This window comes from Gobius niger (genome assembly GCF_951799975.1).
Source record: "Gobius niger genome assembly, chromosome: 7".
In the NCBI taxonomy this organism is placed as follows: domain Eukaryota; kingdom Metazoa; phylum Chordata; class Actinopteri; order Gobiiformes; family Gobiidae; genus Gobius; species Gobius niger.
The window spans coordinates 9,445,637-9,467,937 of record NC_136858.1 but is presented as its reverse complement, the minus strand read 5'-3'; the positions used below and the strand labels follow the sequence as shown (position 1 = coordinate 9,467,937).

The window sequence follows — 22,301 nt, the reverse complement described above, 5'->3', positions numbered from 1 at the left end:
CTTCGCGTGAACATGAGGTCCTTATTTGTTTCCAGGTGAAGGCCTGTTGTGTCTCTCCTTAATCACGCCACAGGGCTCTGGTTGGAGGGTGCAGACGTATCGCATGTGTCTTTAATGCACAGCGCATTGATGTGAGAGTGTGCGAGCGCTTGTGTCCAGCGTGCTCCTACTTGCCCCTCGGTTGGCTGCATTCTACTGTCGCTGCCGCCGGATGATCTTTGAACCGCTTGATAACGTTCCTTTATAATGTTTCTGAAGGTGAGATGCTGCAGGTGAACAGGGGTACAATCATTATTTAGATATATCAGTTTGAAACTTTAGATGTTTTTACCTGCAGCTGCAAGATGGTGGGCTGAAGCCTTGATGCCACTGGTATGAGAGAGTCTGGCTTGTACGACCGAGCATCACTTCTGCTAAAGGCAACTGCCAACTCAAATAACAGTCAGCATCATTTTCAAGTCTGTTAGCGGATAATTTGAATGTGATTGAAAAACCTCCACCCTCATAGATGTTTTGTTTGAGGCACCAAAGGTTATCAATTGGTTGAGGTCAGGGGAGGAGGGGGTCCACATCATGAGTTTCTCCCCTTTTATGTCTATAGCAGCCAATGATGCAGAGGTATTCTTTACAGCAGGACATGGTGCGCTGTCATGTATGAAGAGGATTTTGTTCTGGAAAGCACGGCTCTTCTTTTTGTACCATAGAAGAAAGTGGTCAGTCAGAAACTCCACATAGAGGTCATTGTCACACCTTCAGTGATCCTAAAGGGGCCGACCAGCTCTCTCCCCATGACTCCGCCCCCTCTATCCGCTACTCCATCCATCTGACCATCCAGGGTTACACGGCCTCATCAGTGAACAAGACTGTTTGAAAATGAGTCTTCATGTATTTCTGAGCCACTGCAGCCGTTTCTGTTCATGAGCTTCAATTAACAGTTTAGGGGAGGCCCGGATAGAAGGTTTATGCACAACTGCAGCCTCGGGACGGTCCTACACCTTGATGTTCGGGAGACTCCAGCAGCTTCAAATACCTGTAAGCTGCTTTGTAGCATCTGTTCTCTTAATCTGATGTGTTTGTCTGGCAGAAACAGCCACAAATATCTTGACAGTAATCTAAATCTTTCATGAAATCAAATCAAAGGTTTTCATACCTAGTTCAAGGCATTCAACTATTTCACACTTTTCGTCAACCGAGAGATCCTTTTTCTTTCCCATATTGCTTGAAAATGGTGGTCTGCTTAATAATGTGGAACGTCATTTTTCAGTAGGTTTTCCCTTAACTGGGCTTAACCTGAAAACGAATCATTCCTGAGATTGATGCCAGTGATCCAATGAGCCCTGAGACACAATAGCATCCATGGGTTTAACTGAAAAACTAACCTTTATGGCACTGAAATACAGTTTGCTTTATTTGGAACACGTGTATGTGGTTACATGCTGCACAGATCTTACAAGAGCAGGCAGGTTGCCAATCAGCTCTGAGGAAAAGTCGGATTGAGCTCCCCCAATCGAATGTCTTGGGTTTTACATGGGTTTGGGGCTACCCTGTTCTAGTTCGAATAGGCAAGACATTCGACTTTCTCCTCATCCATGTATCCGCTCTGACTGATTGCCTGCAGGATTCTGCCGGCATAAACAAGTGCTAATCTCCGAACAACTGACAGGAAGAGTGTGACTGGCCAAACAGACTGGTGTCTTTAATGGGATGAAGGTGAAAGAGCCAGTTTTCTCTTTGTGCTCACTGACAGCACACACACTGAGGCCGATGCAGATGTATCTCCTGATGTCTCTGCCCCACACTCAAAGGCCACTGGGATAATCCTAATCCTGCTTTAGAGTTGCTGTAATGGAGAGGCCTGTCCCTCGGGGGCCAGCACCACTCTCAGCTCCACCGACAGATCACATCTGTCCCAGACACACCGGAGACAACTACACCCACACTGTGGAATCATGGGTGCTGGCTAATTTATTACAATGGGTTTGTGATTGTAATTTAATTTGTACTTTGAAGTCACTGCAGGACTGGGGCAGGTCTGCTGCTAAAGCTATAAAGCTATAGGTTTTCAACTGGTGGTTTGCGAGCCAAAAGTGGGTCATGGGACCATTTTCAATGGGTCGTGGGCCTGTTGATTATTATGACTGCAGATGTATTGCTTTGATGGTTTGTGATAGCCAGCTTTACAGGCACTATATTAGGGTTCATGCCAGTGGTTCTCAGACTTCTCACACCAAGTACCACTGGGCATAGGTTTACGTTTTTCCCAAAATAGATGGGGTCACAGTTGCACTGCAGCCACACCTACTACTGTAATGAAGCGACCCGCGCTAGCATGTTAGAAGAGTGAGGGCTTTCGGGATTCACAGGTTATACCTATTGAATTATTTTGTATCTGGGAGAATTCGCCTGGTGCCCAAAGATTTGGGTTCCACAGGATCGGCACTGTAGTGCAACAGTTAGTTCGTGCTTCACAGCTAGAAGGTCCCGGGTTCGATCCCTGGACGGGGCAATTTCTGTGTAGAGTTTGCACGTTCTCCTCTGGTCTGCGTAGGTTTCCTCTGGGTACTCAGGTCTCCCCTACCACTAAAAACATGCATGGAATCCTCCAGCCAGGTGATACTGGCTCCACATCTAGAGATGGGTCCCTGGGCACTGTTGGGGGCAATAAAGTACACCTCAACCATAGCCAGGCCTGGATCAAGAACAAATCAGAACTAAAGAAAATGTGTATATGTATGTAAAGTGGGCTAAAGTGTGTCTAAACTGAGTGTAAACAAGAAAAAACACATAATTTAAATTCAATAGTAATGCATGGATAAAATAATCTCAAATTATAATTAATGAAGAAATCTACAAAATAAAATTCCCTGTAGAAGTGGTGTGTATATTCCAAATTTTGAGAAACGCAGCTTCAGCCTATTACAACTATAACCCTTAGTCTTTAAATCTTTAGAGAATACCCCTAGGTTTGATGATGTTAGAAGTACCAATGATACTTAAGGCCAGCAGAGGGCACACTTACAAAAAATGTTCAAACATTTAAAAAATATATATATATAATAATAATATATATAATATATATATATATATATATATATATATATATATATATATATATAAATATTTTTGTTTGAGGCCCGGCTTGTTTGAGGCTACGCTAGTTCGAACCACTGCCAGGGGACAACATGACAATCGTGCATAAATAATTAGGCTACTATTTCTAAATAAACTGATTGATTTTGTTTTAACTCCTTAATTCCTGTTAACGGTTCTTGTAATGCAAAACCTGTTTAAAAGCAAAATTATTGAGGCAACGCAAAAACAAACTTAATAATTCTATAAAAACATTGTTGACTTGAATTGTATTGATCAGCAGGGACAATTGTATTACAACAGCAGCTCCAAAATGTACATAAAACAATCTTAAAGTGACATTCTGTAAGTCTGAGGAGAGAGAACAAGAGAAACATTTTAAAAGTAAACACTCCAGCTCCCTCCTCTTTTCCCTCCTGACTGGACCTGACAGGCCGGTCACAGGAGACGCTCGTCTCATTGGTCAAAGTGATGGCACCGGGGATGCTGATTAGTTGCTGAGATCAGCAAAGGGAGAGACTATAGAAAAAATGCAATTTCTCCATCTGTGAGATCAATAAAGTATCATCTTATCTTATCTTATCTTAAAAATATAGTTAGTTAACATGAGTTGACAGGCGCTTAATGATGCACACTCATGTCAACACTTCAACTTACAGACTATCACTTTAAGGCCAATACCAGTGGAAATAGAATAGGTAATAAGTAAGTAGGAAAGGGCGCACATACACGTTTAGATGACAGAAAATTATTTAGACAGTAATATGAATTATATAGTAGAGAGGGGAGAAGTGCAACATTAAAGAGGAGCATTGATTGACATGAATGAGTTTTCTGAGAAATGAGTTGAGAATTAATCTGTTCCTGTTGATTAAAATACGTTTTGCCCCAAAAATGAAAAATAAATTAAAACATGAATACAAATAATTTGTTGTATCATGTGCGCAATTATTTAAATGGGATTATTATTTATTAGATGGAATAATTTGATGTAACAATATAATAAATTGTGGTCATTTGGTTTATTTCATCATGCGTTATATTTTATTTATGATTAGTTTCATCATATTTAAACCTGTGGTTATAGTGGTAGTAAATAACAATAATCTCTCACAAGAACAGTCTATGTACCGATATGTTCCCTTATGTAAAATCCCGGGCTCCGAGGCCCGTATGCGGCAGCGGCAGAGCGCGGCCCGTGATTGCGCTGCTGCGGACACGCGGCCTTATCGCCCCGCAAACTGAGAGGTAGGAAAACCAAACAGTGCGCTCGTGCTCCATCAACGCGCGCGCCACCTCAAACAGCTGGAGGCCAAACTCTGTCCTCAAATTCAGCGGCCTTAAAAGCGCAGAGGCGGGCGCGAGAGGAGAGGCGGGCACGTCCCGTTCCGCTTTTGGCTGTATAGCGCGCAGACATTTCAGGTCTTCATCTCCGCTTACGACCGATGTAGGCAGTCTTGCGTCCCACTGTCCCACCAATGTTGGCAAGAAAATACATTAAACAGGTTAGATGTGTTTTTTTTTACAATGATATGTAATAGATCATCACTGCGTCAAATAGGCTGTAACACTGGTTGTTTTGATTTGGAATATTTCGTGATCGACACTTGTGTGTTTTGGGTCAACAACGACAAATAAAATGTTTAGTGTAAACTCTCGGTGGTCCAGGATTTGGTTCTTGACTAGAGGGCCCAGTCCAGTCCGGTCGGCAACTTTGAAAACCCCACCGACAAGGAAAGCAAGTGGTTCAAATAAGGTCGGACTTTTTATGTCTGACCGGCCGTGTCCTTCCACTGCGCGTAATTTGCTCCACTTTGGCGACTTTTTGTGTTTGTTTTTTTGTTACGGTGGTCAGGGCCTTGATAACCTGTTAAGGTGGACTAAACAAAACAAAACAAAGCAAAAAAACTCTGGCTATATTTGGAATTTCTGCATGCGTAAAAGCAGGTGTCGCCAGCTCGAAAACGCGCGTAAAAGGACATATTTATAACGGGATGTTTTGTGGAGTGTCCACGTTATAAAAGCGGGATCGGTTGTGAGCTGTGGGATATGGTTTGGCTGAATTTGAAGGGAAAAAAAGAGGAAAATAATGAAATGAACCAATTTCAGTCAAAAATGCCGAGCAAAGACGAATGAGTATGCGTATAGTATAGTGTCTAAATTGAATGAAATGAGACTCTTTTCCAGAACTAAACCCTGGCAATTACTTAACCCTCTCCTCCCCAAAAGGCGCCTCGATCGTCTTCACCCTGTGTGACCTCTGCGCGGGAAGCCCTGGAACAGAACCGGTTTATCTCCCTCGCCATACCAGTGCGCACGGAGGAGGCAGAGAACCACGACTGGCACCGCGCGGCTCTCTCGACCCCCCTGACTCTGCAACCTGCAGCTCCTCGCCGAGGCGGAAGCTGATTGGCTGTACCTGTGCGCGTACTCCATCCCCTCTCACACACACACACTAGGAGCTCAGTGAGTGAGTGTGTAGAGCGGAGCGGTTGCGTTTGCCTCTCTCAGCTTTCTCTCCCGGTTTTTTTTTCTTTTTCCTTTCTCTCCTTTGGATCGCCTCTTTAACGTATTCACCACGTCATCCCGAAGGTGGATCATGGCGCACGGACTTTAGTATAAAACTCCAGCGGCGGCGCGGATCGGAGCAACAAGTCGGGACACTTTCCAAACGCGCGCACAAATCGAAGGAGAAGCGAAGATCACAGCGGAGCAAAGGTGAGAAAGAGGGGAACTTATTTGAGCGTGAGGGATTTTTTCTTTTCTTTTGCGTGATGAGAGCACGGGGGGGAACGGGATGGTCAGGTTCCACTGTATGTAAATTGAGCTTTCTTCTCCTTTTTTTCTTTGGGAGCCTTGATTTATTGCGCTGCTCCATAAAGCCAGAGCCAGAGGGTGTTGGGACGCGCGGGTGTCTGAACTGTATACTCATAAAGCCGCAGTGATAGACAAGCCGGCGCATGCAACAAAAAAAAAAGGGGAAAAAACTAAAACTATTCGGAATAGTTGACAGCTCGGAGCGTGGCAGGAATGATGCTCCCCGGTGCCTGCGGGAACTTTTAGAGCCGCATCTCTCCCTCGACTCGCGGGGGGCTGTTGGGTAAATCCGGGCTTTGGAGAAGAGGCTGCGGTGCGTGCGTAAAAGACAGGATGTTTTGGTGTGTTCATTGGTTTTGTTTCGTTTTGTTTTGGCACTTGGGTATTCGTACAACTTGGCAACTTGTGAGGAGGCAGGCGGTCTGGTAGCGGGGGGGAAGCGGTTCTGTGATAGAATGTGTTGAGCTTACTAGTGAGAAATTGGATTTCTAGTTCGGCTGGTAAGTCCTTTACGCTCACTGAAAACACGTTGGCGAAGTGAGTTTTACGCATTCATCTGGAACTGTATAGCCGGGGGATGTTGCGCGTATAATGTTTTTGCTCCATCTGCGTGAACTCAAAGTTCATATTTATCATGGTCTAATAAAATATCTGCTGATTTAATTGTGGGTTATAAAATAAAGAAGCAAAAATAGCAAAAGAAAAGCTTTAACGACATCACCGTTGTGTCCTCCTCAAACAGACGCGGAGAGACCGGCGCACGGGGTCAGACGCACACACCGGATTTTTTCCCCCCTTTTCTTTTACGCACGCGCTCGCAGGTGGATGGTGGGATGATGTTCCAGTTCGGGGTGCTGTCGGCGCTGGTGACCGCGCTCACGTCGCTGCTGTCCGCGGTGCTGCTGCTGGCGCTAACCCGGCAGCTGTGGAGCCTGCGCTGGAGCCTGACCCGGGACAAGGACAGCAGCCTGCCGCTGCCCAAGGGCTCCATGGGCTGGCCGCTGGTCGGGGAGACCTTCCACTGGCTCTTTCAGGTGAGTGCAGACGATGCAGGGCAACGCGGTGGAGTTTTGGTTTTACTTTTCTATCAAGACGTTGCGTTTGGTGCAGGCAGTTTTTCTTGTTTTCTTTCTTTGGAAGAAGCGAAAGTTACCGTTCTCAGTGGAAAATACACGCAATCAATGCCATTGACTGGAAACACTAACAGATTTTTGCACACAGTTCCAGAAAATGTACTAACCTAAACGTGAGTACATATTTTTTTGCTGTTTCATGTGAAAAGTCAATGGCAGTATTCGGAATTTCTGCGTGAGTAAAGCGACTATGGGCACATAAAAACTACACATGCGTAAAAACGTTTTCTTAAAGGCACACTGCATAACATTTGGATTCTACTGTTGCAAGTAATATGATACATGCACCAAGACCAGCTCTAGAAAAAGTCACTTTTGCAGTGGATAATCAACAAATGGAGGACCTAACCTTAAAATACCTTAAATCTCATATTTGGCGCCTTTAGTCGACATCCCCATGGAGACGAGCTGGATCTACACTCCTAGTAAAGCTACAGTCAGGTCTGAGGACTGTTTATTTGGTCATTTTCTGTTTATTTTTATTGTGAATTATCTGATTCTATTTTATTGAATTAAATGCTATACAGTGTGGCTTTAAGTAAGACTGAAGATATTGCGGAGAACACCTCAAAAAGTAGCCAAAAGAGGGAGAACCTTTGAAATGTGGTGTAGGGTGAAAAAAAAAAAAAAAAAAAAAAAAAAAAAAATAGACACAGTCCGGGAATATGCAGGGGTTGCAAAAGGCTGTCTTTCTCACGATCATTGGGAAAACTGTTAACGTCTCAACACATGCACCAAACTGCAGGAGTTGAGATTTTATAATTGGTTTACTTGTTTATTGATATACAGGTGAGCTAAAAACATTTTTATTTATTTATTTAAGTAAAGTGTGTTCTTTTGGGGACTATGTTGGCAGAAAACCGTGACAATTGGCGCAGACACTGAGTAAAACTGGGAAAAATTAACGGTTTTGGAGAAATCTATTGGGATATGGGACAAGGAACTCAAAACTGGGACATCTGGTCACCCTAATGTGATGGGAAGTTGAGGGACGGACTTTGAGTTAAAGCAAGACCCACCATGGAGCCATTTCATCTGCCCCAAAAACACAAGAAAAGCAGTGCATAGGCCACAAAACTCTTCCAACCCTTGAAAGTTTGGACATCAAATACGGAACCTTTTGCGTAGACAAAGAATTTGATGTTATTCACACATGATGCGAGTGTGAACACATCTTCATTTGCCATTTCATGTCAAACGTCGCTGACTGAGCAGAGTTGGGGGTTTGTGTGGACGAGTTAAAGCGCAGTTCTTTGTGAACTGGGCCCCTGATAAAGAAAAGGCCGTGCAGTGTTTAGAGAAATGCCGTGTGTCAGGAGCGGTGTCCTGTCAATCGAGAGAAACTATAACGCAGCATGTGCAGACTTGATGAGAACGTCTTCCCTCCTCGTGCAACAACAGAAGCAGAGGTTCCCAGTGCACATGAGCAACCTCATTCTTTTGTTTAAGACACGGATTAAAGCACATTTTCATTTTCTCTAAATGGACTGATTGCCTCGGTGAAGTTGAATTGCAGTTCTTCCCTCAATTTCTAGCAGCTCGAGAGCCAGACCTCGTCCATGTGGTTATTTTCAAAGTTTTATTTTTCATTAGAATACACCTCAGGCCATTACCAGACAGGACGGTTTGGACCCTCCCAAAACTGCTCTTTTTCTGGGGCCAAGCCTTAGACTGTAGTCATGTACTGTGTCGTACTGCAGTGAAATTTGGAACAAAGAGTCCTGGCATGATGAGGAGTATGGCAATGTAACATAATACGGGTTTGTGTGTTTCTGTTTTCAAAGATCAAGCCACTTCATAGCCAACATCTCAAAAAATGTCATTCATAATGGCAACTTCTCTTTACAAACTTTGTTAATCCAACACTGTGATATCAAATGACTGTCTCAGTTGTGTGTGGAAAGGTTATCCAATTCTTTAGCTTCAGTTTAGCCCACCTGCTATAACATAAAATATTTTCCATACTCCCCAAATCTGAGGTGTGGAACTCTCCATTCATTTGCCCTATTTGGCCCATGAGACCATTCCACGTTAAATTTATATGAACCTTCTTGGATTTTCTAAAAAATTTGGCACAGTCGATGCAGTCTTTTGTGAGAAAAATTTGAGCCATTTATCTTTTTTGCATGGGGTTTTAAAATTTGGGGTGTGGTTATACCTGCTCACACACACCTGAACAGAATAGATACTGAAATAATAATTAAATAAATAAATAACAATTAAAGCTGTGTTGAGGTGCCATGTCATACTTCATTCAGTTAGGGTAGTACTTTTATAGTAGAAGGTTTCTATGGGCAGCAGCAAGTCATATTGAATGCTTTTCAATGGCGTTTTAGTGCTGCCATACAGAGTGGCAGTTCAAAGTGCTTAACCTCTTAACCCCCACCTTAACTGAGCACATTTTCTCCAGTTCGGCCTTATCCAAATCTGAAAGCTTCTTGGTAAAAATGGTCAAAATAGCAACGAAAATGAGATGAAAACGAGGATGAAAGTGCAACAAAAAGGGTCAAAAACGAGCAAGGGAAAAGTGATAAAAAAGTGACCAAAAAGCGACAAAAGAGCAAAAAAAAGTAAAACAAACAAACAAACAAACAACACAACAAAACATGACAAAAAGCAATGAAAATGTGGCAAAAATGAGATGAACAAAAAGTGTCGACAGGGCAGCAAGAACGTGAGGAAAAAGCTCCATTTAGATGAGTTCTGTATGTCTTAGCTTTCAAAGGAGGCATTACACTTTGCTGTCCAGTCAAGAAGCTTCTGGATTTGAGTAAAGCTGAACTGGAGAAAATGCACTAATGTGGGGATTAAGAGGTTAAAGTGATAGTCTGGAAGTCTAAATATTTTTCCTCCTGGTCTTGCATTTTGATGTAAAGTAATTAATAATATAATATTGTTTTTTGTGAAGTCCCTCAATCCCAAATCTCAGAAACTAGTTACTGTGTCGACCAATGAGACAAGCTTTTCCTGTGAACCAGCCAGTCAGGTCCAATCAGGAGGGAGGGGGAGGAGCTTGATCGTTTACTTTGGAAAATTCTGTTGCTGCTCTCCTCATTTTGCAAACTAAGACAGGCTTTCTGGTTAAAGACGGCAGGAGTTTGATTGTTTACTTTAAAATTTCACTCCATCTTTGCAAACTTACAGACTGTCACTTTAACCGCAGTGAAAACAACACAAGACAAAAGAATAACCGGCAATTTATTCAAATAATAGCTAGTAGATACAGAACAGATAGACACATAAAACGTTAAATCGGACTATGAGATAAAATCACCTAAAAGCCAAGGTGTAATAATAATATGTTTCAGTGGAAATGTAGGCTGGGCTGGATGTGTAACTCAGTGGTTCCCAACCTTTTTTGTCTCCCTACTCCTTGAAATCGTTCATTTATACTCCGAGTACCCCCACCTTGAGGCTCTTGCCAATACTATTACAAAGTGACCAATTCAATTAAGATTATTCCGTATTTAATAGTGTGTCAAAGTGAAGTTGAAACATTCTCAAAATCAAACTTTTTACTGAAAAACATAATTAAAATGTTCCTTTAAAATATGTATTCAAATTAATTACATTTTTTTAATCTGAAATAATTCTTGAAATGACGTCCCCGCACCCCTGGTTAGGAAACACTTCACACAAATGGAAACTAACTGAATAAAGTAAAATATCCAAAGTCTGTACATTCATGCATACATTCACTTCTAACGAGGCTTTGACCTCACATAAACATGGTCGATGGTTGACAACAGCTGAACACATCGGGTTCTTTCATAATTTGCGATATTTGATGGCTAATGGCTAATGCTAACGACTATAGGAAAAATACATTGAGCAGGCTAACGGACCCTGAACAGTCTCCTGGACTAGTCGACTTGCTAACTGTCTGCATATGTTAGGATCAAACGCCTATGAGTAAGTCCACTAAACTTTGGAATCCAAATTTAGGGTGACCAGATTTTCCATATCAAAATCTGGGACACAATGGGAATTTGTGTCTGGAGCTAAAAAGTGACTTTCCCCCCCAGGTTTAGCAATAAAATTGAAGTGAAATGGACCGTAGACTTCTGAACTTTTTATTGGTCAATTTGCTATGGAACCTTTGTGTTTGATGGACACACGGCCAAAAGTCAGTAAGTTTCAAGTAAAAATACGTTGCTTCTGGCATGGCACTGGTGACAAACAGGGACAGATAAATGGTTTTGGAAAATCCAAGGGGACATGAGACAGAGGCTTCCAAATTGGGACTGTCCCGGTTAAACTGGGACTTCTGGTCACCCTATCCTAACTGCCATGGTGTTGCTATGTTATGACTAGAGGTTGACCGATATGGGTTTTTCTAAGGCCGATGATGATGTCGATTTTTTGGGATCGTTATTGGCTGATGTGATATGCTCTGCCGATATTTTCAACCGATATTTTTCCAAATATCTGGTCTATAATCTTAATACTTGGCCCCTTCAGCAGTGGCCGATTTTATTTTATTACTTTAGGTCAGTGGTCCCCAACCTGTGGGCCGCGGCCCAGAACCAGGCCACGGGCTGTCCGGTACTGGGCTGCCATGGGGAAAAAAAATATTGTGTTTTACACATTTATGTTAATACAAAAGAGCCCTTGGGTTTTGAAAAGGTGTGTATGTGGGATTGTGACTTGAATAATTTCATAAGTCAGCAAAAATCTTTCCAACTGTCACACCAGTCCTCGGACAAATTTCAAGTCTGACACCGGTCCCTAGGAGGAAAAAGGTTGGGGACCACTGCTTTAGGTGATTCAATCATAGTTTCTGTCCCATCTTTGATAAGCTGCCATTAGCATTAGCATACTGGTGCTAGCCGCGGCATTTTGTGCGGCGATCCAATATACAACTACCTCAGTGATTGAATTGTCCCGGTTCTTAGCTTCAAAATGACATACATCATGCTCATATGCACTCAGATTTAACTTGTATTTGACAAACTTGTAACTAACCAATTTTCATTACAATGTTTCTCATTTCCCCTGAGGCCTAGGATGTTGTGGGAGGACTCATTTTAAAGCCCTGACTTCACTCTCACTTCCGGCCCCGGAGCTATCAGCTTTTATCGGCACTAGATCTGATATATCGGTCGACCTCTAGTTATGACGTCACATGCATGAGCTCTCTTGAGGAAAAAAGTGTACATTGCGTAAGTGTGACAGGTTTTTTTTATTGCCCCCCCCTCACAGGGCTCGAACTTTCACATCTCCCGCCGAGAGCGCCATGGCAACGTGTTTAAGACCCACCTCCTGGGGAAGCCCGTGATCCGCGTGACCGGAGCGGAGAACATACGGAAGATTCTGCTGGGCGAGCACAGCCTGGTGTGCACACAGTGGCCCCAGAGCACACGCATCATCCTGGGGCCCAACACGCTGGTCAACTCCATCGGGGACCTGCACAAGAGGAAGAGGAAGGTACAGGCGCTCAAACTCTCAGCCAAACCATCAGGTCAATTAGTCAAAAAGCTGTTATTGAAGAGACTTGTAAACTATGGTGTTAAAATCCATCTTTGCTTTAAGCTGGGGCTGGGTACTGTTTTTCTATACCGGTACTTCAACAATTCTTGATTTTCGATACTGGTACCTGATCGATACCAATGCAAAAAATATTTGTCATGTAGAAACAGAAAACAGAAAAATAATGTTTGTAAGAGCTGCACATTTACAAAATCGGGCTCATCTTCAGTGTCAAGGAATGTGTGGAAAATGGGAAAATACTTTGGGGAAAAATGGGGGAAAATATGAGAAATTGTGGCAAAAATAAGGAAAAATTGTGTATAAGAAGGTATAGAAGTATAGGTATAGAAGGTATAGAAGGTGCAGTTACACGCATGACCTGAGGTGGCAGTAATGAGCATATAATGGCGAACTTGCATCTAGTTTTTTTAATGATACCCAGCCCAGATTTTTCACGCAGGGGCCACTGTTGACATAGCGGTACAGTATGTAGTTTTATACCTTAACATCTTAGTTTTAATTTCAGAGTAAAAATGTACAAAATAAAGACCGAACTCACCCTGCACAATGCTTATTTTATGATGTTTTGTCGCGAGCAAGTTGGAGATACACAGGAAGGAATCCAAATTTGGTCATTTCCTTTCTGGGAGAAGGCACTGGCTAAAGACGGGAAAAATTTAAATCTGCATGTGCAGATGATACAAAACTTTAGGGCCCATTTTCTGAAAATGAGGTTTTCGTCCCACTCTTGCAACAACATCTCCTCTTTAGTCGCTCATACAGACTCCAAACCTTCCAGGCTTGTACTAAACAATATCTTGAAGTTTGTTTCAGAGGGACTTTTTATATCTCCTTCCTAGCATCATTTATTTGTTGAGCTTTCAACCCAAAATCAAGCTTGTTCAAACAAACAAAAACTCGGACAAAGTCTTTGTAACTCGAATACAATCAACAAAATAAAACTTCTTAGATCTGTTTGCGCAGATGTCAGGCCCAGTGGCGGGTTTATTTTTGTCATATTGTATCAAATCAAGACTTAAAAAAGACGAAATCATGACCAAAACGCAACTTTAGCACATGAATAAGGTCCAATGTGAGGTGTTTTAGGCTATGTTTGTGGAAAAAAAAGAAAGGCAAATCTCAGTCGGGTGGAAGACCTTGATGATCCTGCATTGATGATTTGGTGATCACCCGCTTGAAGCCACAAAGTTGAGGCCCAGCACCTCTCTGGAGCGGGTGGTGTTATCTGTTGGAATCAGCGTCTGAGCGTTTTGTAGGTGCGTTTGCTTTACGGTCCCTTACATCTCCCGTATCTCCTTCACATCTTTCCTGGGCCCGCCCTGTCTCCCCTTTCGACTTGTCTCCCCCTTCAGAGGTGTTGGGTGCGTGTCCTGGGTCATAATCTGTTTTTTTCTTTTTTTACGACCGGAGTGCTAACATGCCCGCGGCCATTTCTAACAAGAAGCAAAACTGCAGAGCTCTCTGGGACTCTCGACAGATCTCGGCTGCGTCAAATGAACAGTATTTTGCATAAGGCCCCACTAAGCTAGAAATACATAAATGGGGCAAATACAAAAAGTCAAAATTATCATACTAAAACAACTGCTAAGTTTGGTGTGCTAGCAGATGATTTGAAGCCAGATGCTTTTTTGTCACAGTTAGGACTGGACAATTATAATGTAAACATACTCTATCAAGCATTCATCATTACATTTTCTTAATGGGTGGGAATTCTGCTGTTTTCAGGTATTTGGTTAAGAAATCTTAATTGCTGTCTGACACTTTGTTGGTTAGAAAATGCAATATCGATCCAAAATAAACTACATATCCTCTAGTTTCACATCCTGGTCACCCTGTTGGGCTTGTGTGGCGGTCGCTGTGACGAGTGTTTTCACTTCACGATGAGAGGAATTAAGCTTAGCAAGAGATGGAGAAGGATATGTAGGACCTTCGAAGGAGCTTTTTGGTTACTGCCGCGGAGCTGCTAAAAACTGGTAAAAATCCAAATGTCTTATGTCTTATTACATTATGTACCGCCAAACTACTTACTAAATTATTCCATGGTACTCCATTGGTACAAGTTATTATACATTACCTGAGCTTAGACGAGTTGATACGTACCTGTCTGGTCTTTGTACATGCTTGTGGAAGAGCGTGGTAGCTTCCAACTTCACCCCCGTTTGGAGCTATAGGAATACATTGGGAGAGGCCAAATGCTAACAACATCTCGTGACTGAGGGCACGCACAAAGACCAGATAGGTACGCATCAACTCGTCTAAGCTCAGGCAAGAACATATCTCAGTATGTAAAAATGGTGGCCTGTTCCTTTAACAGCATTTCTTATATTATGAACGTTTTTTAGTGACTGTAAACACCGGAACTGACGCCAAAAACAACTGTCGCTCTCCCTCCTGAAAGCTATAACACATCATTATGTTAGGAATCATTTATAAAAGTTGGAGTTTGTTACGTGAGAATTGTTAGTTCTGAACTCATCTCCCACTTTTATTTACTTGACAACAAGAAAAATTGGACACAGGATCTTTAATTCCATTCCTTTAAGTCAATTTGTTTTTCAAGCTTAACATCATAGTTTCAAGTTTCAAGTTTAATGGTTTTGTATAGCCCAATATCACAACAGAAGTCGCCTCACAGGGCTGCACCAAACATTAAGGCAATAAAACAGAGCAATAAATATGACAATTAAAAGTTCAGGTGCTTTGAATTTCAACAATGCGACAGGAATGCGACAGGAATCGAACACTGAAAATGTAGAGCAAATGCGACGTCTCACAAACATCCAGACCCTTCTGAAATAAAATACCTGCCTTTTGGATTTGCAGATTGTGACAAAGCAAACTCCCTGACACCCCCTGCCTTCTCCTCAGGTGCTGGCGAAGGTGTTCAGTCGTAGCGCGCTGGAGTCGTACTTGCCGCGGCTGCAGGACGTGGTGAAGTCCGAGGTGAGCAAGTGGTGCTGCGAGGAGGGCCCTGTGGATGTGTACGCCGCGGCCAAGGCCCTGACCTTCCGCATCGCCATGAGGGTCCTGCTGGGGCTGAACCTGGACGAGGAGAGGCTGCAGTACCTCGCCAAGACCTTCGAGCAGCTCATGAACAACCTCTTCTCCCTGCCCATCGACGCTCCTCTCAGCGGCCTGCGCAAGGTACACCACGGGGTCATATGTTGGAGATTTGAGTTGAAAAACAATGCCAACAATAGAAGTTCTCCTGATCTTAGTCCTCTTTAAAGTACTCACCCACTTTAAACACTTTTGGACAAGGGAGTTCAAACTGGGGCCCTTCCTTGGGGGTAATACTTTCTAGCCCAGGAACTCTTCGGTGACGTGGTTACGTAGCAAGAGACACAGATGTATGTAACGCGAATACATGTGAATCATTGATTGATTTGCATTATGAAGTCAAGCGATATACTGTAACTGCCAGAATCCCTGATTTTCTGTAAACTCCCAAAGCCCGCACATTGCATGCTGTACTTCTTGCTAAGTTATTAATTTTCCATGCAATATAGTGTGATCTAGATGCCTTTGGACACATGCTAAACGTTTGTTTTGCTAACAGTGTGGCAGGTTACAGAGGCACGCACGACAAACACAAATATGCAATGTAAAGAAAGGTAAAGAGATAAGAAGTAAGGGCCATGACCTCAAAATAGACTGTGAAAGGTAACGATTGAATCCAACGATTAAAGAAGGATAATGGCCACCGAGGACAATCGAAGGCGAACGTAGAGAAGATGGCCATTGTGGACAATCGAAGGCGAACGTAGAGAAAATGGCCATTGTGGACAATCGAAGGCGAACGTAGAGAAAATGGCCATTGTGGACAATCGAAGGCGAACGTAGAGAAAATGGCCATTGTGGACAATCGAAGGCGAACGTACAGAAGATGGCCATTGTGGACAATCGAAGGCAAACGTAGAGAAGATGGCCATTGTGGACAATCGAAGGCGAACGTAGAGAAAATGGCCATTGTGGACAATCGAAGGCGAACCTAGAGAAAATGGCCATTGTGGACAATCGAAGGTGAACGTACAGAAGACGGCCATTGTGGACAATCGAAGGCGAACGTAGAGAAGATGGCCATTGAGAACAATCGAAGGCGAACATATTTAAGATGGCCATTGTGGACAATCGAAGGCGGATGTAGAGAAGATGGCCATTGTGGACAATCGAAGGCAAACGTAGAGAAGATGGCAATTGAGAAGAATCGAAGGCGAACATAGAGAAGATGGCCATTGTGGACAATCGAAGGCGGACGTAGAGAAGATGGCCATTGTGGACAATCAAAGGCGAACGTAGAGAAGATGGCCATTGTGGACAATCGAAGGCGAACGTAGATAAGATGGCCATTGAGAACAATCAAAGGCGAACGTAGAGAAGATGGCCATTGAAAACAATCGAAGGTGATATAATTAGAGGCCATTGAGACGCTACAGAGGATATGACAAGCTCTCGGGCTTTTAACCCCCATACCAAAAAGCAATAGAATGAAAGAGAAAGTAGTAAAAGAAGGGTGGGTAGATAGGGTAACGGAAACGAGAATGTGGAGGAGATGCAGTCCTACTCCCGGGTTCATAAGTCCATAGAATATCTTACTACGTAGTAGTGCAGTGGAGCATCCAAGTGCTGTTTCGCAAACCAAAGTTGAACAGTTTGGGAGGAACACACAACGTCATGTGTGGAGGAAAAAAAGGAACAGCACATCAACATCAAAACCCTATTCCAACTGTGAAGTATGGAGCAGGGAGAATCATGGTGTGGGGCTGTTTTGTTGCCTCAGGGCCTGGACAATGTGATATCATCAATGGAAACATAATGTATTCACAAGTTTATCAAGATGCTTTGCAGAAAAACCTTAGACAATCACTACATTGTGGACCATTCCTCTTTCCAAAACTGTTGCAGCGAGATTCCTTGGTTCACTTACTTTTTCCTCCCTGTCCTGTGAATGTTTACATGTTATGGCCATTAAAACTATGATGACATGTAAATATTTGGGTGGTATTAGTTTAAGCAGATACTGTTCATTCTTATGATTTTGATGAAGATCAGACCACATTTTATGACCAATTTAGGCAGAAATAAGGAGCAAGGAGTTTACATACATTTTCCTCCCACCGTACATATGCTGTATTATATTCACCTGGGTTTGTACAACAGGGAATACGTTACGTGAAGTTTTTTTTGTTGCATTTTTAGTATTTGTAGGCATAATTGTCCCCGCACTGCAATTTGCCAACTGCATTTGACAGTTTTTTTTTGTGGTTGTAAGAAAATATTTGGGAGGAGTCTATGGATGCACTGTATTTCAATGAAGAAATGCTTCTCTCCAGGGCATTAAAGCCAGGGAGATCCTCCACGCCAACATGGAGAAGATCATTGAGGAGAAGAGGGAGCGTCAGCATTCTGAGGAGTACAACGATGCCTTCGACTACATGCTGTCCAGCGCTAAAGAGCTCGGCTATCACCTCAGCTTACAGGAGCTCAAGGTAGGAGGAAACACTAAAGCAATTTGTGAAGAGGGAAGTGCTTAAAAACGGATTTTTTTGAAATACTGGATACATCGTGTTGGTTATTTTCATTGGACATTTTCCTCGCAGGTAATGTACAGAGTGAGAAGGAGGTGGAGACATTGAGCAAACAGTTCAAGTAAAATTTAGCTTTTTTTTTTTTTTTGGATTTGTAAGTAATTTGTTCTTGAGAAGTTCCTGACTACAACAAGTATACTATTTCTCTCACTGTGAGTTAAACACTGTCCATCTCTTAAATATATCAATAGTCCAGCTCTAGTGCCAGTATTTAAGACTCTATACCGCAGAAACATGATAAAAACATCAGCACGTGTACTCCACATCCATCGCCACCCACAGTAACGGAAAATATTCCAGGCTGGTACTGTCTATAGGAGATAAAGCTTGGGAAGGGTCCCACTGCTGTGCATAACATCGCCATGGGAGTCCGTCCAGTCACTTACTGCGCCAGGTATGATGCTGAAGACTTGTTTACAAAAAAGTCTAGTCTTCAGTCCCAACGAATTCTTTTGAATAGGGTGCATTTTTACGGAATCTTTGGATCGATAGAGGGGTGCTTCAAACTTAGGGAATGGCCAACATGACAATTCATTGTTTGCACACAGTTCCCAAAGCTTTAAGGTTAGTTTACACTTCAGTGTCGAATGCAGGAGTTTGATCCATCAGTGACTTTATAAAACAAATAGTTAACACCCTCCATCTTTCTTGTTTAGGCTTTGAATTATTAATATCTGGGGAGACAAAACAAAAGGGAGACAAACTCTTGACTTAGGAGTTATAAGAAATGCAATAGAACAGAAAGTATTGTGTTTATCTTTCAAATGTCTCAGCAAAGCGACTATACTCTGCACGATCAAACTCACTTGGCCCCTGTCATGTAAACGTCCTTCCTCCTTGTCCCTGCAGGAGACCGCGGTAGAGCTGATCTTCGCGGCTCACTCCACCACCGCCAGCGCGTCCACCTCCTTGGTGCTTCAGCTCCTCCGGCACCCTGACGTGGTGGAGCGGGCCCGGGCTGAGCTGGAGGCCGAGGGCCTGGGGTATGAGGCACATCAGACCTTCTGTCCTGTCAGCGTGGCTACGGAGACGGAGGACGCGGCAGAGGGCACCCGGCTGCTGAACGGCGGGGGACATCGAGGCCCCAGCAGTGCGCCCGAGATCCCCGCGGTGCCCCTGCCCTGCTCCCATATCCCCCACCTGAGTCTGGACAAGCTGAGCCAACTGCGCTACGTGGACTGTGTGGTCAAAGAGGTGCTGAGGTACCTGCCGCCCGTGTCCGGGGGATACCGCACAGCGCTGCAGACCTTTGAGCTGGACGTGAGTCATAATCCATCATTAAAAATCATGGTTCTAACAGTGTTGCAATGTGCCTTCGTCAAAAACACACCTGAGCCAGTATTTAAAGGCGTACAACATAAATGATCCCATTTTCAAAGTGTGAAGGCCTATTGTAGTTGGCAAAGTCTCTGACATGACGCCCAAACGTGTTTCCAGCTCTCGCAAACCCTCCGCAGTCACCTCCACTGTTCAAGGGAGGTGATTAGACGTGTGTTTGAATCGGTGCCCAACTCAGACAGTGCTGAGCAGTTAACAGGGTGGACCACCAAAGAAAACAATGTGCTGATTCAGACTCTTCAGCATTTGGTTTAAAACAGTGCAGGCCTCGATTTTCTTATATAAATGCTGCATTTACAATGTAGATCTTGGGAGGCAAAATAAATGTAGTCTGCTACAACACAATTAAATGATGATAAAATTATTCCAGTATTTTATTGCGTAATAGATAGAACCTGACTCCCCTATGATATTTTAAAGCCCTTGAAGGAACAGGCCACCGTTTTTCCACACTAAGATATATTCTTACCTGAGCTTAGACGAGTTCACACGTACCTGTCTGGTTATTGTGTGTGCCAGTGGAAGAGCATGGTCGCTTCTAACTTCACCCCGTTTGGAGCCATAGGAATACATTGGGAGAGGCCAAATGCTATCAACATCTTTGGTCTTTTCGTATGACTGAGGGCACGCACAAAGACCAGACAGGTACTTATCAACTCATCTTAGCTCAGGCAAGAACACATTTCAGTATGGAAAAACGGTGGCCTGTTCCTTTAAAATGTAGATCAACAAAAAACAACACGATACATTTGTAAAATATTTCTGTGTTTTGTACATGTGTAGCAGAATACATGTTTTCGTGGCATCATCTGGTCAACTTCTCACAATAAAATTTGATTGTCGGCAAGTGTAAAATCCTGGCTACTCGCGGCAATTCTGACTGGCTCAAACCACCAGTGGTGCGGTTCAAATAAATCATTGGGCGCTGAACAAGATGGCTCTCAATGGGTTTATCGTCTCAGCGCTCACGAGTTGTTAGCAGGCTGCTAAATAAAAATGTTATTGGATTGTAAACACATTCAAAAGTCTTCTTTATGCACAGATGCTATTATAATGTAGCCACAATTACACATGTCCACTTTAACCCGCTATATTCTTCTCCACAGGGCTACCAGATCCCCAAAGGCTGGAGCGTCATGTACAGTATCCGGGACACCCACGAGACCGCTGCAGTCTTCCAGAGTCCGGAGCTTTTCGACCCCGATCGCTTCGGTCCAGAGCGGGAGGAGAGCCGCGCATCCCGCTTCAGCTACGTCCCGTTCGGAGGTGGCGTGAGGAGCTGTGTGGGGAAAGAACTGGCTCAGATCATCCTAAAGACTCTGGCCGTGGAGCTGATCGGGACGTGCACGTGGACACTGGCCACAGAGGACTTCCCCAAGATGCAGACTGTGCCCATAGTACACCCTGTCAACGGACTGCACGTCACGTTCAGCTACAACCACCCGCTTTAGATCGCAGGCTGCCTGACGTCGGGAGACTTTGCACGACAGGCAGGTGTGAGTCTGCGAGTGGAGAGAGAAGACCTAAGACTTGGTCAAGGTCTTCCAGTTCTGAGCTAGTTCACTGACCACTCATCCCGTCATGGCCGATGGGAGCCCTCTCTGCTGCACAGACTACCGCAGAGTCAGAGACGCTGAAGGCCGCGGGGATCACATTTGGTGTCACAGACAGTCGGTCGGGAGAGTGCCTCCAAAAGCTTTGTGTGTAAATGCATTTAACTTATTAACAAAGTAGAGCAGTGCCTGTGCTTCGAGGCGTTTTCGCACCACTGGAACTTTTTTTGTACAGACCCCCACCCTTTTGAAGCACTGCTGGAAAGATAGAACTGCCGTGATGGGTATTCCATCCTGGCTCGTATTCGTACAGTGTCCCAAAGTGACAAAATAATGTCCAAGCTGCTGCCTCTTCCGCCGCTTACGTTGAGCCTACAATTAAGCTGGATATAATTGTGCAGGACAATCCCAAACAGAGTCCAAACTCCTTGTGGAGACTACATGTCTTGGTATAGCATAGGAAAAGCGTGTCATTTGACTGGCCAGGATTTTCACAGATTATTGCTGATTCAACCTTTGACTAAGTCTATAAAGCTGACATATTCATCAAGACAACTCAGCACCAGTCAGTGTGAAAGTCTCAGGTAGTATTTTTGCACTTTTCAGAAGTTGATGATGGGCAGGAATGGCTCACGACTTACTTTTGGGTCCAGCAATTGCCTTCAAAACACTCATTTGAAACGCACAATCCAGTCACTAATTTGAAAGCGTGCGGAGCTCCTCCTGTGCATCATAAACAGAAGTAGTAAAACTCATTCAATCCCTCTTTCTATAAACTCCCAACGCCCAGCATCAATATTCTTCGGGGCCTTCAGACAACATGCAACATTTTCTTTAGCTAAGCGGAGCGACAGGTTAGCACGGTTTACAGTGCAGACACAAATAGGGCAGGAGGGTATAGGGGTCAATGGTACTTTCCCTACGAAACGGCTTGGTGCGAAAACGCCTAATGTTACGAAGCGGGGGCCTGACCTCTGACACGGTTCCTAGATGACAGACTGCAGACCACTTCAAACGCGAGGTGCCTTTCCCCCGACACGCAGCTATTCCAACTATGTAACTGCTCACTGTAGCACTCCTGTTTACGGACTGTGCCTTTCAGTTAGCTCTCTGGGCCTTTCTTCTCCGTTTTTTTTACGAATTTGCTGAACACATACAACTCCCGCCAGCGAGGCTAAAGACATCCTCCACAACCCCTTCATGGAACTTGCACTTGACTCCCCCCACCCCCATTCCTCACCCACAAAGCCTGGACTTCTACAGACTGTCTATGAATGTGATAATCTATTATT

General features: G+C 43.7%; 1 protein-coding gene across 1 annotated transcript; it reads left to right on the top strand.

The window, feature by feature from the left end:
* The first annotated feature begins 5,729 nt into the window (after window positions 1-5,729).
* Window positions 5,730-21,018, top strand: cyp26c1 (cytochrome P450, family 26, subfamily C, polypeptide 1). The gene is made up of 7 exons (XM_079559945.1): window positions 5,730-5,808; window positions 6,650-6,941; window positions 12,243-12,467; window positions 15,399-15,674; window positions 17,864-18,019; window positions 18,968-19,378; window positions 20,563-21,018. The coding sequence occupies exons 2-7, from the start codon at window positions 6,741-6,743 to the stop codon at window positions 20,905-20,907; spliced, it is 1,614 nt and encodes a 537-aa protein (XP_079416071.1). The 5' UTR covers window positions 5,730-5,808; window positions 6,650-6,740; the 3' UTR covers window positions 20,908-21,018.
* The last annotated feature ends 1,283 nt before the right edge of the window (window positions 21,019-22,301 follow it).